This window comes from Dipodomys merriami, unplaced genomic scaffold, assembly GCF_024711535.1.
Source record: "Dipodomys merriami isolate MVZ:Mamm:240054 unplaced genomic scaffold, mDipMer1.0.p SCAF_112, whole genome shotgun sequence".
Lineage (NCBI taxonomy): Eukaryota > Metazoa > Chordata > Mammalia > Rodentia > Heteromyidae > Dipodomys > Dipodomys merriami.
In genome coordinates, this window is record NW_027202405.1 from 3,943,422 (window position 1) to 3,963,245 (window position 19,824).

At 36.9% G+C, this 19,824-nt stretch overlaps 1 protein-coding gene across 7 annotated transcripts in view; it reads left to right on the forward strand.

The window, feature by feature from the left end:
* Positions 1-19,824, forward strand: part of Pkib (cAMP-dependent protein kinase inhibitor beta) — a 97,320-nt gene that overhangs the window by 71,654 nt on the left and 5,842 nt on the right. For 3 of the 7 annotated variants that reach the window (XM_070015351.1, XM_070015353.1, XM_070015352.1), the window contains one exon: positions 6,509-6,611. The exons of the other annotated variants lie outside the window; for them this stretch is intronic. In XM_070015351.1, the coding sequence (XP_069871452.1) occupies positions 6,536-6,611 (76 nt within the window). In that variant the 5' untranslated portion in view covers positions 6,509-6,535. The remainder of the gene's footprint in view (positions 1-6,508; positions 6,612-19,824) is intronic. 7 annotated transcript variants of the gene reach the window in all.

The following is a 19,824-nucleotide window of genomic DNA, read 5'->3' on the forward strand; positions in this document are numbered from 1 at the left end:
ATTTATTTTCACACTTTAACACAAAACCACAAAGATAAAAGTACATACAAAAGAAGTACATACAAATTACAAGAAAAAGTACATACAAAATTAAATGTTAAGCCTACCAGTGCTACTAAATAAAATACTGTATTGGTCTCTTAGTCTTTGCAATTGAGTTCAGTCATGGAAGATAATTTCGAAAGTCAACTAACATATCTGGAAATAATGACTAACTTAGAGATCAGATCATCTGCAATAAGAGTTTGCTTCTGTTTTATTCTGGTAAAGAGTTTTAAGGTATCTGAATGTGGATCATAATGAAATTGTCTAACTGTTCAAAGTACAAAGACCAGAAGATACATTGTTTATTCAACATCATGAGTATTATTTTAATTCTATGACCTGAATTCAACAGCGATACTCACAAGACACTATGTTTGAAATGAACTTTACAATTGGGGAGAGTTGGAGGTGGTGGGGGGGGGGTGGGGGGGAGAAAAACAAGGGAGGGGGTAACAATAATGTTCAAAAATAAATGTACTCAGTACCTTACAACAAAATAAAATCAAATTTTAAAAAGAGGATAAAAGTTTATATGAGAGATAAGTTGTTTGAAGAGTTTTGAGATCAAGCACTTCGGAGAACATATGAGCATATTCTGACAGTGAGTTTTAGATGGCTTCTTTATACATAGGGCAGTTAGTTTTCTTTTGCTAATGTCTTCTAAGTTTACACAGGCTTTTGATGCTAGAAGCACTAGAATGCAATGATTAAAAAAAAAAACCTATGTTTTAGAATCACATAACAAAGCTCAGATCCTTATCTACGGAAGTTTCGTAACATCTGGAAAACTTGATTTTAGTCATCTCATATTGATAGGTAGTTTTTTCTCCTTTATGTGTCGGTCTGTTTTCTCTCACAAACATTCATGGTAATGATTAAATGAAATAATGCAATAAAGCAATGTACAATTTGCAAATATATTTATAAAGCCAACTGCCTAAGGTAAGAACTCAGTAAGAGTAGTTGCCTAAGTTTGTATGGCCTGATAACATTTTTAATAATTAACTGAGATTTCTTTACTCTTTCATACTTCCTTTAATGCTTTTTATAGATACTATTTACTGAAAATTGATACATAATATACAACAAAAGTCCTCTTATGTTTTTCATGCTTTTTAAAATGTAAACAAAGAATCATAGGCTTGAAAACCAATGTTATATCTGACAATAGCCGGGCTTTTTGAAATAAAAGATTTTCTGAGCTGAGAAAAGAACTGAAAACAACCTTCAAGCAGGAAGAAGAATGTAATGAACTAAGAGTTCATTTTTTAACGTTTCTGGGAGAGGAAATGAATCATTTACCTGTCAGTGTGAGAAAAGCCTGACTATTGAGTCTTTGCAAGGTCCCGAGGAATCCCAGTTCCTTAGGTTGAGCCAGAAGGAAATAACAGACTTTTTGACTTTTGTACCAGTTCTGGGTTCTGAACTCTGGGACTGGCCACCATCCTTGACGTTTTACGCTTAAGGCTAGTACTCTATTATGGAAACCACAGCTCTATTTCTGGTGCATTTTGTGGTAAATGAAGATGAGTCTCATGGACTTTCCTGCCCAGAATGGCTTTAATCACAGCCCTCAGATCTCAGCCTCCTGAGTAGCTAGGATTATAGACATAAGCCACCTAAGCACTGCTAGCAACAAAGATTTTAAGGAAGTCAACAATTTATTATGTACCATGTGATTTTTTTGTTTCTTTTGTATGTTTTCCCCCATGGTATAACCCCTGTTGTCACTGTATTTGATTCCAAGTCCTGCAACTTATATATACATTTTTCTAATTTGGGGAGGGGAAGGGAAATAACATAATGCTGAAATAAGGATACAGGATGACCCATTGTAACAACGAGATGTACAAGACACTATGTTGAAAATGAACTTTACAACTTTGTGGGGCAGAGGTGGGGGGTGGGGAGGAGGAGTCAGGGATGTGGGGAGGACGGTAGGGGAAAAACAAAGGAAGGGGTAACAATGCTCTATAAGAAATGGACTCACTACCTTGCTCATGTAACTGTAGCCCCCTTGTACAGTATCTTTACAATAAAAATATATATTTTAAAAAATCCAAGTGTAGAGAATATTATGCCTTCACTCCTATGGTGACAAGTTAACAAAGCTGCACATATTAGGCAGATGTGCTTGAAAGCCACTTCCTACAATTCCCTGGCCCTCAGGATATTCAGAAAAGAGACTGAAAGTATCTCATAGACCCTCAGGAAGGATCCACAGTGGTTTAAATAGACCTGTATCCCACATATCCTAGGTTGGAACAGAGGATCGAGCAGGGATTACATTGATATCAATGGCTGTGGATTCCAGGTCACACTAACTAAATAGAACAAGTTGCAAACCAGTGCTGGTCAGCATGGATGTAGGACACATGTGAAACTGAGGCTTTATCCCTCCCTGTCTTTATATCTCTTTTAGGAAATAGGTATTAGTCATATGTAGGGGGTATGTGTTTTGCTCATTTAGTGGAGAGAGCTCAGCATCTCCTGACGTGGAGATTGGAGGTTATTTGTTAGTATTGTAAACTAAGAGCAGAGGGAAAAGAGGACACTGTTCATCATGCAGGGTCCCATAGGAGCCATACTTGGGAACTCACTGAGCAACCAGGGATGTTAGAAGAAGATTTAAAATGTGAAGAGCACCCGGTGCCCCTGAATACTGGAGGAAAATATGGACCTTATTTCAACAGTTTGGCAAGCAGACAGCTGAAACCTGAGCTGAAGCTGGGCCAAGTCCCTTTGATAAGAACCGAGGTTTGGCTAGGGTACCTATGGAAAGAGTGAGGAGCCAACATTTGAGACCTCTTCAATGAGAGGTCAAGCTTGACGTGTTGGCCTCCATTTGACATTTAAATCTAGATGATAGCTGGGTATTTTAGGGATTAGCAAAACAATGGAACTACTCAAGATGTAAAAAGTAGCCACCTGATCAGGAATATTAGAAGAAGTTTAGAGGTATCCTCCTGGATAGGCAATAAATGTAATTTAGAGACCTGTGCGTTGAGACAGCGTGAGTATCTCCAGAGAACCCTAATCGGCAGCCCTTTTTGTAGTGACTTTCAGAGAAAAGGGGAACATTTTCTACTTTGTGGTTTAAATAGGTCTTAACCATGTCATTAGGCTACTCAATGAAACTGATTGCCTCCTAGGGCTAATGACCTGAGGCTTATAGGTAAGGTGAGATTTCCATTGAATGCCTTCTTCAAGTGACAAGTATTGTGTGTATTCCGAGAAGTGAAAGGAATGCCTTCTTTACTATAATTCTATCTCTAGAACTCTAAAGGAGAATTAGAAGTATCCTACTGAGGGCTTGAATTACAATCAATAAATGTAGAGAAATCTGTTTGCCAAGGTTTGGGTATTTAAAACTGGTATCTCCAGTTTAATTAAAGTTAAAGAGCAACTCTTGACAATAACCTATGATTTGTAAAAAAGTACTTATGGAGCCAGTATTCACTGCTAAGATGAAAGTCTGAAATGTACATTCTGCTTAAGGAATAGAAAGTAGCAATTCTCCAATGAGCTCCATTAGTTGTGATGGAAAAAATAGCATTGCTGTTGGTTTAGTCTATTTCAAGGAGTATCTCCAGTATGGAAGGACTCCTGAGTTGGGTGACTTCCTCCAACATCATAGAATCTTGCTAGGAACTGAGCATCGAGGCCGCCGCCTTCCTCTTGCTGATATATCAAGAAGCCTTCTTCTTTCTTTCCTTCTTTTCTTTTTTTTTTTTTTTTCTTTTTGCTGTCCAAGACTTGAACTCAGGGCCAGGGCACTGTTCCTGACCTTCTGTTGATTAGGGCAGTGCTCTTTATTTATTTAGTTATTTATTTTTATTTTTATTTTATTTATTTTTTGGGTCCAGTCATGGGGCCTGAACTCTGGGCCTGGGCGCTGTCCCTCAGCTCTTCAGCTCAAGGCTAGTGCTCTACCACTTGAACCACAGAGCCACTTCCGGCTTTTTTCTTTTTGCTTATGGTGGTGCTGAGGAATTGAACCCAGGGCCTCATGCATGCAAGGCAAGCGCTGTACCACTGAGCCACCTTCCCAGCCCCAAGTGCTCTTTTTTAGGTCTCCCTCTCTCCTTCTCTTACTCCTTCCTTCCCTCTCTCTTTCTTTCCCTCTCTTTCTCTCTTTTTTGTCTCTTTCTTCCCCTTTCTTTCTCCTCCTTGAGCCACAGCACCACATCTGTAGTTTATTGGAGATAAGAGTTTCACAGACTTTCCTTCCCGGGCTGGCTTTGAACTGTGATCCTCAGATCTCAGCCTCTTGAGTAGCTAGGATTACAGGTGTGACCCACTGGCGCCCAGCTCAAATTACTTTTTAGAATACATGTATTATCTGTATATGCTTTTGAGATTCTGCACTTCAAGAGAAATCAGTTCCTTCTGATTGTTTCTAGATGATAGATTTACTTGATGTCTAAAGATTCTACAGTGACTATATAATAAATATTCTTAAAGAAAAAAAAGAACTTACCTGGATGGCTAGCAGACTCCACCCTCCTCACAGCAAAGTCTCCACCCAGTACCTGCGTTACCTAGACAACTGGGACACCTGGAAGAGGTCACATCTGCATCCGCTGAGGTCACATCTGAATTTGATGTGGCCACACCTTTCTCCACCCATACCCTAGATAAGGCCTAGCCCAGGCCCAGATGCCTTCTCTCTGTTCTTTTCTAGCTCTTCTCTAGCTCTTCTCTTTTCTAGCTATTTTCTCTCTTTTCTAGTTCTCTCTTAGCTCTTTTCCCCAGCTCTCTTTCTGTCTCTTTCCCAGCTCTCTTTCCCAGGCCTTTTCCCACCATGTGGAGGACCAAGATGGCCTGAAAAAAAAAAGAAAAAAGAATTTATTTGAAGAAGCTAGACCTTGTTCTATGTGTCATAACGACCTCTTGTGAACTCCTTTGTGATTATATTTTAATAAACGTATCAAAGAAATTAATGACTGGAGGTAAAGATCATCCATGTGATATCACACATGTGCTCTTGGAGAAAAGTGAATGTATAAGTTTTGTCTAGAAGGACCTGTATGTAATGACAAAGCTCTGGAAGTGTTCCATAGCCAGTGTAGGGAAGGTGTATTGTTTCTTTGTAGAAGTAAGGCAAACTGGCTGAGAGGCTATTCAAATAGGCACCAAACAGATTATATTAGCCAAATTTGTAATAGGAAAAATATTGGCAATTTCTGATTGGAGGGAGACAGCAATGCCAATAAGGAAGTTATTACCTCTATCACCTTTAATGGTATGAAATCATAGCATTAAAGGCGCAGAAATCCACTGTGGCATAGAGTAAATGTTTTTATTTCCTCCAGGTTTAAGAATAGGCCAAATAAACTGCATTGAATTATTAAGGGGTAATCACCCCTTCTCTCATAAGCTGCCATAAAACAAGTTTTAATTCTTTTTTTTTTTAAGTTTTAATTCTTGAAGGCACTATTTTAAATTATGTTAAGCCATGTTAATTATTTTTACTTGTGATAGTTATTGGACAGATCCCGAGTTCCCATTTTGTCTGGCCAATTTGTAAATGTCAAAGACTTAATTTAATTTTCATTTATTTTTTATTGGGTCAGAATCTCTATGACCATTATGGGATATTTTTAGGCAATGAGTGCTGTTACTGCAGGGCATATGGGTAAGCCAGTAGTTCTGATGGTTAAGATGATAATAATTTACTCCCTCCTGTATATTTAGATATTCCTCTAAGGAGATGGAGGAAGGGTCCTTTTCATCTTCATCATATTATTTATAAGTTTCTACTTCTCAAAATCATCAAGTTCCTAGTCTCCCCTGAGGGAATGGTTGAATTACATGGATCAATGGTGCCGGATTTGGGAGCTTGGAATTTAGTTCTGTGGAGGAGCATTTGCCTAGCAAGTACAAGGACCTGAGTTCAGTCCTGGGTTTAAGTTATATTTGAGTTAGTTCATTTAAAAGATGCCACAAGGATTCCATTGGTGTTTTAGTATAATCCCATAGACTGGGACTTTTTTGTAGCACTGAGAGCTATTCCATGAAATAGTGCAAGGAAAGAGTGCCTGATCTGTAATCAAACTTGACAGATCAAACCATCTTTAAACATAGTCCCCCTTTCTCTATCATGTAGTATTCTTTTCTTTTCCTTTTTTTCTATATAGCCATGTAAAGTAACAGCTTCCAGTTTCTGTCTGTATGCATAGAAATGTATACTTTGTGATTCAGACCATATGGGCAGTTATGGGATATGTTCAGAGTTCCAATCTTCCTGGGAATATAGGTCGACAGCCAGCAAAGAAATTTATCTATAACTTGGATAGGGGGGGTTTGGGCTCATAACTGAGAAATTAAGTATTCTGTGTGGATAGGCAGCAGTGCTGAGCCAGGGCATACTGGCTATGGGTTTGCATTCAGTGGTTGGTTGAGTACCAAATGCTCCTTCCTCTCCCTACCCCCTCCCCCTATTGTTTTTTTATTTCATCAGCCATCAGCACCTGGGCCACGGGCCACCATGGATGATGTCCTTGGGGGTCAGGAGAAATCAAGCAACAAGAGCAAGGGAAGCAACAGCACAGGAGTCCAGCAAGGTCATTACCCTTGCACGAAGAGCAACAGCATCGGGAATGTCATGCTTGATTCTTTGCTGGGTGGTGTTCTCTTCCAGAGGGCTGGCTGTCCCTGGGCATATCTAATAGATATGCAAGTACAAGTGCAAACAGTGTCTGTATAGGTTCCTGGAATAGCCAATGGCAGTTGCCAGGCTAGACACAGTGACCAGAGAGCTCTAGCTTGAATTCAGATAAAGAAGACTGAAGTATTGACTGGTTAAGGCACTGTTCATCAACTTTCCTTATAAATGAAAACCTCAGCACTTGCCAAACACAAGTTGAACCCTAAAACATGTCACACCAGAGCATAGTTCAAACATCCTTCATCTTGGAGACAGAGCAATGAGAAAATAGGAATGGTGACAAAGGCCGCACAGTGCCACATAGTGCCCCAGTAATTAGCAGTTCTGTTTCCGGAAGCTTTCATCATGTCTCAGAATCAGTTAGCCAGGGGCAGTTCATTTAAGCTGACCAGGTATCTTCTATCTTGTGGGAGAATACCATGTGGTTTTTGACTCTAGTTTTGTGGGTTTTTTTCCCTTCCTATTCACCCTGTTGGTGAAGGAGAGCTTTCTTCACTGAGGGGTCTGAAGATAGAAACACATAACACCTAACCCCTGACAAGTATGACTCAAATCAGTTTAGTAGTGAAATATAGCACAAGAAGCGATGCAGAGGCACATTTTTTTTTCAGTTGTAAAGATGCTATATCAAGAGGAGAGTTAATAAGTAAGGAGCTGTGGGAGTGGTAAGGAGCAGGTGTGGTGTCCTCTGTTTTCTATCATAGGGTATGATTGGCTTGTCTGCATAATTCCATATGCTCATTTGGAACTGAAATTTGTTACTCAGGCATAGGTAGGAATGTGCCTGGTCCCTTTGATTAGAAAGGTTGTTTAAGGTATTTTATCCATTCATGAGTATAAACTGGAGAAATGATCAAACTATTTAAGCTCTTACCCCCGATTTTATCAGCTGTCATGACAATACATAATATAGAGCCTTGATATTATTAGGCTGTAGACAAAATGAGGGAATAAATTTTGCAAATCATCTTAAATTATTTGTTACTTTACCCAAGAGGCAACGAATTTTAATGTGAAACTGAATGCTTTTACTTTGAGTGAGAAGATTGTCTTCCATGTGGAAGAAAAACAGCCTTACACTGTGAGTTAAAAAAAAAAAACAACTACTGTTAAAAATAATATGGAAAATGTGAAACAAAAAATATGGTTATATTATTGCACATTTGGTCTTCTTGTGATCAAGTGAATACTATTACTTGGGCAAGAAGGAATTGAAACTTAAAGCCACAACTTAATTTTCTGGCATTATAGAAGACCTAATTAAGTAAGTAAAAGCCAAAACAGAATAATGAAAATCTGTATTAACACTATTTCAAATGTTGGATAGGTCTGTAAGGCTTTTTTTTTTTTTTTTAAAAAAATGCTTGCAAAAAAGACATGAGAGAGAGGGGGAGAGAGAGAGAGAGATAGAGAGGAGAGAGAAAGAGAGACAGAGACAGACAGACAGACAGACAGACAGACAGACAGACAGACAGACAGGAGAGAGAGAGTTGGGGGAAGGGGGGGAGAGAGAGAGAGAGAGAGAGAGAGAGAGAGAGAGAGAGAGAGATTTCTTCACAAAGCCAGATCAATGAGAAATCACAAAGCTGGAGAAACAGGTAAGTACTATATGCAGAGGCCGACCAGGTTCACTCCACGGTGACTCTCCAATTCTATTTTACTTTTATTTTGCTTAAGCAAAAGATATGTGTTTAAAAATTCTTGAGGCTGGGAAGTCCAAGATGATGATACTCGTTCAATCTTTTATGCAGTCTTTTTGAAGTCTTTCCTAGATTTCAAGTGGTCAGCTTCATAATTTGGGAGCACAAGTTCTGTTTTAATGAATCCTGCTCTGGAGATAAGGCATAAAATGGGAATTTTTCAAGGTGGAAGATAGACTAAATCCTCAAAATAAAGCCCAGATAGAGGAAGAGTAATCTGGTTAGTTAAAGGATAACATAACACAAGCCTATTCCAAAAGAAGATAAGACTTACTAGTCTTGGCTTAACCAGAGAAGAAAAGGCTTGGGGTAAAGGCTTTCTTAATAATCTATGAGCCCTCATAAATCTACAGGACTATGAGATGTCTAGTTTGTAGTGAAAACAAAAGCTACATTGAAAATATAAAACTAATCAATTTGGTATATACCCAGAAGGGTCAAATTTAGAGAATGTGGGTAAATGCTAAGACTTAGAGATGTGTTAAGTATTTATAGTATGTTGCTAGCAGTTTGTTTTCAAATAATAGAACAGAATGTTAGTGTTTACAGTGATTAAATATAGCAAAATATTTACTGCTGAATTAAGTGAACATATATATTGTTCACTTAAAATTTTCAAATGACAATATGAGTGATTCCAGGCCAAATGGAAAATAAGATAGCTTGAAGCTTTCCATATAATAGACCTAGAATTTTGTTACATACTATTAACAAGACCACATGTTATTTCCATGAGTAGCAGTTTTTCCATCTATATCAGGTTTTCTCTTGTGAACACTTCAGGATCACAAGTAACAGTTCAGTAACCTAGTTAAAACCTGTTTCAATAATCAAGGGATAATATGAATATTTGTTTATTTTTCAAGTCTATTTTATTATTTAATTGACAATATTTGGAGAATTCTACAAAATCTTAACTAGTACTGTATAATAAAATTTCAGATCTGCTAATGTAAGTTCATTACCATTATCTTATTTCTAAGAAGCAATTTCTGGTGTTCTGAATTTGGGAAATAAGCTTATCATTCCTATTGTGGTGGATTTGCTTATAAAATAATCTTTCTTAATTGCTTTTTGATGATCTTCTGGATATCAGTCTCCATTTTAGACACTGCTTCTCATACATATCTTTCTTATGTGTCTTGGAAATGTTCATGTTTCCACAGTTCCTAGGAAAAAATACATTCAGGCATTTTAATGGCATTCATTTCTTTCATAATTTTTGTTTGAGTTATACCTAAGCTCCAATGTGAAATTTTTCTTTTTCCTTAATGATGACTTGTCTTTTTCATTCCATCATTCATGATTTACCTTCACGATATTTCTTTGATTTCACCTTTTTATTTCTTTTCTCCCTTAAAGAATCCCTCCAAAATTTTGTGGGTGGTGGTCTACAGCCTTGTGAATTTTCCTTAATGACTACACAACTCAAACACTTCCTTTTCACATAACGCCAGCAGTGCAAAAAGTATATCTGTCCTAATGTATTCTGATTATTTCTATTTTTAGTTCTGAAACCCTTTGAAAGTGAGGATATATATCTATATCTGTCTATATACAGATACATACATAAACCAATATCTGTTTATAATAGTAATAGACAGATATAGATAAAGATAGATATATATCACACACACACCTATATAGATATAGATATATCCCAAATTTTCATCTTTTGTTTTCCTGTACATATTTCCTCAGAATTCTACATTGCAAAAAGAATTTAGTAAGCTCTCAAGAATTGATGGACACAGACTTTTTGTTCAACAGATATTTGAGAGATGTAATTTAAAAGAAATGAATGACGATGTAATAGTTTATGGTCTTTCCTCTGTCACTTGCTAGCTGGATTTAATCAAATTGCTTCATTCCTATGATCTTCAGTTTCCTTTTGTTTGTTTGTTTTTTTTGATAGTCCTGGGGCTTGAACTCGGCCTGGGTGCTGACCATGAGCTCCTCTTGCTCAAGGCTAGCATCCTACTACTTGAGCCACTGTGCTACTTCTGGATTTTTTTTCTGATTAATTGGTGATAAGAGTGTCATGGACTTTTCTGCCTGGGCTGGCTTCAAACTGTGATCCTCAGATCTCAACCTCCTGAGTAGCTAGGATTACAGGTGAGCGCCAAGCTCAGTTTCCTTATTTTTCAAAGATAGTAATGATCATTGCAAAATTCAGGATCATGAGAGAATTCCCTCTAAAGTGTTTCACATTCCAAATGCTCAATATGTTCCTGATATTTTTTCTGTTATAAAAAGCTTCATTATAGGAAATTTGTAAAAAATGAAGCTCCAAGAGGAAAATATAAATCTTAACTAAAACACCACCTAGAAATAGTTAATTAATAGTTAATACTTTTACTACATTTACCTTATAATGTTTACCTGTGCATATATAAAGTAATCTATATATATGATTTTTGTTTTTGTTAAACCTTTCCTTCAAATTTATAATTATCCTGGCTTACAAAAGATTTCACTTTTACTATGTAGTCAATGATATAAAATAAGTATAATCCATCTTCCAGTCAAATAATATGGAACTGAAATATATGCATATGGAACTCTTATGTATATGATGAACTTGTGTATGTGGCATACATTGTATGTCATTTCCTTGTGTCTGTGAGCATGGAAAAAGTTCTGGAAGGATCTATACCAGTATTATAATAGCACTACTATTATGGCTAATGAGGCATGAGACAATTATTTTTCTTCTTAATGCCTACCAGAATTTCACATTTTCTGAAAAATGAACATAAAGGTATGTCAACCAAGAGGAAAAACATCATTTTGAAACAAATATACAGATTTTAGTGCCAAGCATGGCTTTAATTGCTATGAATGTCAGTGAAATGACATACAAAACCCTTAATTATGTGAAGTTTAACATTTCTGGGAAGGGAGATTTTTTTCTTTAATACATTCATACATAAATTATAATGTGCATTCAAAGCTAGCAAGCATTGGGAAAAGTAGGGCCTGGCAAGGAGTTATCAAGCATTCAGAGAAGGAATATTTTAAATGAGGTCAGGTAAAGCCTCATGTAGAACCCAGGACTTTCTTTTATAACCTTTTTTTTTTTATATAGAGTTATCATATTTACTTAGACTAAGGATTATTTTTCAAGTATCATGAAGATACTGAGATTCAATCTCATTTTAACTATTGAAGATAACCCTGAAATTTAAATATCTTTCAGGAGAACCTGCCATGGACAGTGCAGGGCAGTGGGGTTGTGTGTGACTTAGCTGGCTTAGCTGATTAAGAAGGTTAGCCAGATTTGTATGTGATTTTTATCGTGACATTATAATAACTTTATAACTGACATTAGATGCTGTCTCTAGAAGTCATGCCAGTCGTGTGATTCAACAAGATAATTGGTGCTCATAGTTACATTCTGTTAGAATGCCTATACAGTAATATGACAGATTCAAACCATTTCATTTGTGTAGTTATTAGTGATGCGCTTTTACAAATGTTAGTTTACTTGATTGTAAAGAAATAAAACAGGTACTTTTAATTCTACTTTTGATAATGTAGAAAGCTAATAAAGTAATTTGCTGTCTTGTGGGAAATCAAATCTCTTTTCGAAGGCAATGCAGGATTTAACTTCTGGAAAGTATGATAAGCAATGAAGGGAAATATACAGTTTATGACTAAAATAGTTTATTATGGGTTGGAGATATAGTTCAATGGTAGAGTACTAACATATCATAGACAAAGTCTTGGGTTCAGTTCTTAGCACTGCTAAAAACAAAAGTTTACTGAAAAAATGGTCTACATTAAATTCTAATATGCTATTATATGAGTAAAAAACAAAAAGTTTGCTAAAACTATATTAAGCATAAAATGAAATTATATTAAGTGTGAATACTTATGCATCTATAAGAATAATTTGAGAAGTGGAATGAAATCTAGCTTTTAATGCTTTGATATGGTATAACTTTTGCTGTTATTAAAATAGATCTGCTATTTTAAATCACACTGTATTTTTTCTCTGATAGATAAATATACCTGTTACAAAAATATTCCCTTAAAATGAAAACATGCAATTTAAGCTTCTCATGTTTAAACAGCTTTAAATTATCTTTCAGTTGAAACAGCAGTTTTTTTTCATAGATGTAACTCTCTCAGTAATAATTCTAGATAAAACATCTAGAGCATCAGTTTAGAGGATTAAGGAATTTCATTTCTCCCCTGGTTGAGAACAAAACCAATAAAGTGCGGGAATCAGCCTACTTAAAAGTATTAGAGAGTAACATATGTACATACAAGGGAAAACTGGTAGGTTGCTTGTATTGACTTTAGGCAGACAATGTGTTCAATTTTATGTTAGTGAGTCCCTTCCAGAGAGGGCTCAAGTCAGGAGCATGTACTATCAGAGCTCTTGATGGGCATAAAAGTTAGTACTATCAGAGTTTTTGCATTGATTATTGTTGTGTCTATGGTAAACAGAGCTCATGCCCAAACCAGACAGGCATTACTTGGGCTAGTATTCTACAATCTACTTGCAAAAAATGTTTTCTTATTAGCATAACAAAGCCCATTTTAATATTTACTAATGAAATTTATTGCTTATTTATTTATGCAAGTGCCGAGGCTTGAACTCAAGGCCTGGCCCTGTACCTGGAATTTTTTAAATCAAGGTTAGTGCTCTACCACTTGACCCACAGCTCCACTTCTGGCCTTTTGCTGTTTAATTGGAGGTAAGAGTCTCACAGACTTTCCTGCCTGAGTTGGCTTTGAACCACAATCCTTAGATCTCAGTTTCCTGAACATCAAGGATTATGGCATGAGCCATTGGGCATTCCTGTAGTTACTTGCAATCTTTGTTGTGAATATTAATAATGAACAGAACCTTTACTTTTTATGCTTGCTAACTTATTATTGATAGGTTTCAGCTATTAATTCAACAATTGCTTATTGAATTTATTAGGTGACTTTGGTCTAGTCTTTACCCAGGTGGAAGAATGCAATGCTGTTTCTTTTAGAATCTTGGTGGTCAGAATTAACTTCCCCTTCTCTCTTTTTTACTGACATCATCCACAGTCATTTGACATCTGAAAACCACCCATTTCACTGGAAGGGGAAATGACTTCAACTTCTTGCTCAAACCCTGGCACAGACAAGTTTCATCCTTCTGAGAAAAGCACAAATTGACCACAGAACTTCAAATTATACTTGTTTACCCATAAGTACAAATTCAGTTCTGACTAGGCTTTAGTGTGCTTGGAGCGCCTTTGGGGCTCCATTTGAAATCTAGAAATATTTTATATCCAAAAGCTTGGCTAATGAAGAGATGAGAGACAGTCTGTAGAAAACTTCCCACTAAAATTTTCAGGATAGAACAAAATATTCCCAGCCATCTGATTAGTAGCAGGTCGATCTTCTATTATGGGAAGAAACAGGAAAAAGAATAGTGATAGCAAAAAGTTGTCTGAATTTAGGGAAGACTTGTTGGAAACAAACTGCCTGTGACACATTGATATATCATTTAAGGAACTGTCTCTATCTGGAAGGTTAAAGGACACACACACACACACACACACACACACACACACACACACACACGCACGCACGCACGTACACACACACGCACACACACACACACACACACACATTCCTTTCAAATTTAAAATCACACAGAGTAGTTCTTGCATAAAATCCTAGCACTTGGGAGGCTGAGGTTAGAATAAAAAAAGTTTTAGGCCAGCTTGGGCTACATAGGAAAGCAAAGTGAGTGTGAATCACATAACAAGACCTTGTCTCAAAAACAAAAACAAACAAAACCATCTTCAATAATGGGAGACCAGGTTAATGGTCCTTTTTGGAACCTACAAGAGCACCAACATGCCTCTTTATATTAATATAAAATTATATATAATATATATATGTCAAAATGAACTCCAAACTATGGAAACAAGAGTTTTCTCTCTTAAGAAAAGAGTTGGAGAGGCTGAGAAGGTGGCTCAGTGGTAGAGCGCTTGCCTTGCATGCTTGAGGCCCTGGGTTCAATTCCTCAGCACCACATAAGAAAAAAGCCGTAAGTGGCGCTGTGGCTCAAGTGGTAGAGTGCTAGCCTTGAGCTGAAGAGCTGAGGGACAGCGCCCAGGCCCAGAGTTCAGGCCCCAGGACTGGACCAAAAAAAAAAAAAAAAAAAAGAGTTGGAGGAAACTATAAAACTAAGTCACTCTCTGATCAGCTAAGGTATGTACAGAAATATATGTAAAGGAATTTTTAAAAGAGGCAGATCTCTAAGTAAAAAAATAATTTGTATACACATCTATTTCTTACAATATTGGTGTAGCCTAAAATAGCCTTCTTACTTAAATGGATAGATTTGTTACAAGTTCCCACTTTAGGGTGGGAAATTTCATTTTATTTCCAAAGGGTAATATTTGAGGTAAAGAAATATAAGCAGATTATCTCAAGATGTCAGCAAACTGGGTTCTCCTTGAAGCTGTGAGCCAGGTACAAGGCCTTGAACTTAATAATACAGTAGATGTCCTATAAATATTGATTTGATAAATCATCATCTATGTTGTTGGTACATAAAAATGTAACTTTTTTTTGTCTGTCATGAGACTTGAACTCTGGGCCAGGGCGCTGTCCCTCAGCTCTTCAGCTCAAAGCAGGCACTCTACTACTTGATCCACAGCGCCACTTCCAGTTTTCTGGTGGTTTATTAGAAATAAGAGTCTCACAGACTTTTCCTCCTTTGGCAGGCTTTGATCTCAGCCTCCTGAGTAGCTAGGATTACAGGCGTGAGCCACCGGAGCCTGGCTACTGTTTTAATTCTTTCACCTTGTTTGAAGAATCTTTATATCATAAATCAGGAAATCATATAAAATGCATTAGCCACAATTAAAGAAATCTAGCATAAGGTATTAGTATATTAAGAGCTGGAGAAATACTGATAAGATATTCGGTATCCTTTTACTTTTCATGCTGAGGATTGAGCACTGCTAGTTCACACGTGCTAATTCACATCTGATAGTTCTACCACTGAGCTCAGTTCCAACTCAGTGTAGAATCTTTCTCCTTCTCTCTCTGTCTTTGGACAAGAAAAGCACTAACATACCAAAAATGCATGATTTCTTTTTTCTTAGTCTAAGCATTTTTTCACATTGTTTGATCCAGACCACCTCTCAACCAAGTGTGTTAAGGTAGTGGCTTCATTAGAAAGTTTATCTTGAGGTTTCACTTATGAATGAGTGGAGATGGGGTGAGATGGATCCCGAAATGAAAAAAGCATCAAATTCCTTGATGTTTTGGCTTCAAATAAGGAAATTATTGGAGAAGGAAAGAACCTGTGTTAATGCAGTATTTCAATCGCCAGAGAAAGAAGTTGCAAACACTTCTATTTATTTGTAATTACAGTTGTAACACATCAACCTATTTTCTTTTTACCCCACTGCAGTTGACTAGTGATTATATCTAGTCTATATCTATCTATCTATATATATATATCTGTCTATATCTGTATAGAAACATAGATATAGACAGAAAAAGTGTGTATACATATATATACATATATAGGTATGTATAGGTTTGTGTGTATACATTGTTGTATGTGTATATGTGATATATATATATATATATATATATATACTTCAGATAGATAAAAAGATGATAGAAGATAGATAGATATCCCAGTACTCTATTTAGCTTGAATCTCTTGTCCTTTTCACAATTATGACTGTGCCACTTTTTCAGTATTTCAGAGCCTGCAAATAATCCCACATTCATGTACATATGACAGTGGAGGGCACTTTGATAATACATCCTAATCTGTGTGTTTTTAATCCAGGTAGAGTCCAGCACTGTAAATAGTATTGGCTCACTGAGGGAATGTAAGGATTTGTATGAAACCCCCTAATTCCCAAATGTCTCTAGGTCCTATAAGCAACTGAGATTGACAAACTAGAGCTCATATAGAGACCTCTTCTAACTCTGCAAAAGAGAAAAAGGAAGAGTTGCTTGGTTAGCAAACATGCACATAATTAGCTTTGTCAACTCAGAAAACTAAGAGCCAGAAAGTTAATATCTTTCATTTTTCTTAGTACTATTACCATCTGGATTATATTTTTAAGTATCATAAGGCATTTGAAGAGAGTAATTGTCTCTAAATGTTATCCTTTTAAAAAATCATTAAAATATATACAGTCAAAGGTCTGTATGGAATCAATGACAGACACAGACATTGACTATTTGGGGGGGAGGGGGAAGGTTTCACTTGAAGATATGCTATTATTTGGCTAACTTTTCAAACTATTATTTTGAAATTTTCTGTGACTAATAACTGTTTACTCATGTAATTTTTCCCAATGAATGTGTCACTCTTTTTTTTAAATAATGAAAGTAATATGTATGTGGTCATTATTACTACTCTGTATGAAATTGAGATCATACTACATTTATAACTTTTTCTTTTTTCCCCATATTATAAATATTATTGCTGTTTACTGACTTCCCCATATTATAAATATTATTGCTGTTTACTGACTGTTGCTTTATTTAACACTGTGTCACAGGCACCTCCATAGGTAGATCTAACAGGTTCGAACACATTTACTTTCTCATTGCCTGCTACTTGGGCACTATCTCTCAGCTCTTCAGCTCAAGGTGAGCGCTCTACCACTTGAGCCACAGCACCACTTCTGGTTTTCTGGTGGTTTATTGGTGATAAGAATCTCATGGACTTTCCTGCCTGGGCTGGCTTAGAACTGTGATCCTCAGATCTCAACCTCCTGTGAGGCTAGGATTACAGGCATAAGCCACTGGTGCCCGGCCATGGATTTTCTTTTTTATTTTCTTTCTTTCTTTCTTTCTTCCTTTTTTTGGGGGGGGGTCCGGTCGTGGGGCCTAAACTCTGGGCTTGGGCGCTGTCCCTGAGCTCTTCAGCTCAAGGCTAGCACTCTACCATTTGAGCCACAGCGCCACTTCCGGCTTTTTTCTTTTTGCTTATGTGGTGCTGAGGAATCGAACCCAGGGCCTCATGCATACAAGGCAAGCACTCTACCACTGAGCCACCTTCCCAGCCCTGGATTTTCTTATCATTCCCAAAGCTACAACAATTCCCTTGCCAGGGAACTGAGAGAGCCTTGTTTAGAGTTGTATTGTAATGTGGTCCTGTAAAGTATCTGTAAGTCAACAACAAATTCTGTCCAGAAGATGAGATGACTTCACCTTAGAAGGGCCCACCTTATCACAGCTCTTTGGGCTGGGCAGAGAGAACCTGTCTTGTCTACCTGTGGTGGGCAGTGTCTTAGGAGCAATCAGAAGCAGGTTCTGTAAGGAGATCATGCTGAATGTCAGTTGGGGAATGATCAGCTAAATCTTCAGAGAAAAGCATGCTAGCTTGACTTCCTTGTAGAACAACTTCTGAGTTTGACAAGATAGCAGTTAATGAATATAACTGGCAAGCTTTGTAATGATTGTTTTCTAGCACCAATAGCAAAGGAATTTTTAAATAAACCTGAGTCAAAATTTTGCTGCTTCCGTATTGATGGCCCCGACACTTTTTAAGTTCACTTAGCTGGGCGCTGGTGGCTCACGCCTATAATCCTATTTACTCAGGAGGCTGAGATCTGAGGATTGTAGTTGAAAGCCAGCCCAGGCAGTAAAGTCTGTGAGATTCTTGTCTCCAACTAACCACCAGCAAACCAAAAGTGGCACTGTAACTCAAGAGGTAGAATACTTACCTTGAGCTGAAGAGGTCAGGGACAGCATCCAGGTCCAGAGTTCAAGCCCTTCAACCGACCTCCCCCCCCCAAAAAAAATTTTTTTGGCTTAAAAGTATAACATGTAAGAGGACTTTTGTTTATCAATTGTGCAAAAGAAGTGAATTTGAATTTATAATATATAAATATTCCTTAACGTTTCCTATCTTAGTAAAGAAATTTATTTCAACGTATACATCATTTAAATGTTAAAAATACTGCATCTCGATAAATTTTATCTTCAGTGTTAATGTTTTTAACTCTCAGATCATCATATAGTTCCTTCTCCAAGGCTACCACAGTTGTTTCTGCAATTGATCAGAGAGACAAGCACTTGATCATGGCCTTGGTTTCACTGTGATGCTAATTGACCTAGAGCAGGTTGGGAACCCTGAGTATGGAGTCAATACAAAGCTGCTGGTATCAGGTAGTTCTCAGTAGCTATGGAGAATATATCCTAATAGAAATCCATGGATCATGGGTACAGGACCTAACAAGATAACCAAACATTTAAGATAGAAAAGAATGTCTCTCTCTCTAAGTGTTGTAGGATTTGGATAGATCATTTCCTATCATCCATGTTACCTTGTTTTTCAGAGTGCATTGAAACTGGATTGGTACCCATGAGTGCTAGACTAGCAACGACAGCTCTTGAGTCACTTAACCACTCTGAGTTCGCTTCTAGATCTACAGAATTAAGTTCACATATCATTAGCTTATAGAACTACTGGGAGGTTTCGATGACATGACAAATAAAATGTTTAAAAGTTCAGTTTCAAAGACGTGCTGATTGTTCTCTAAGAAAACTTTAGAATTCTCTCTGAAGGAGCTTCTCATTAGAATTAAAAAGATTACCATTCTGTGTAGAATGGTAACAGAGTAAGGAAAAGGTACTGAAATATGAACCATGATGGAATCAATCCAATATTATCAATGTTTTAGCTACAAAAAATTTTCTATGTTCTTTATCTCATTAATTTCTCATAAAAATTCTGTGAATCAGACAGGCTAATTGTTAGACCTGAGTAAGACAAATTAAATGGATTGAGCCCTCATGATTATCTTGCAATTCTATAATGGCATGAATTATTTTTATCTTATAGTTGAGTGCTTTATACTGTGTTCTAAGTTACCTGTCAGAACCATGCAGCTGACAGAGAGTTGAAAGTCTAATGGATTCCACAGTTGTATCTGGAGACCCTATATGATCCTTAGAAAAAACCCACAACATTTAAATAATAATAGTATGCCTATTTGGAGGGGAGGGTACATTTTAAGACCATTGACATCCCGAGGACCATACTAAACATGCATTTCTTGCATGATTTGGACCAAAGGAGTTGTGTTTCTAACATCCGACTCATTCTGTTGTTAGCAGTTTCTGAACTGCTGGCATGTTTTCTGTTGGCTAACATATTTCTTAAGGCCTACAAATAGTTGTCTTTATCCTTTGGTTGATATTGGACCACTTTTCTGTTTTGATGCAATTTGTGCTAGTACACACAGCTTGTGTTGCCTCTTGAGAGTATAAAATCTCTCAAAATGAAGAGTGTATTATACCTCCATACTCCCAATGCCTGGCTAACAACCTGACACAAAAGTTTCTCAATAAATGCTTGGTGCTGCTGTTTCAGTTGTTTTGAGATACGATTCAGTATTAACATCTTAGGAAAAGAAATCATCATAT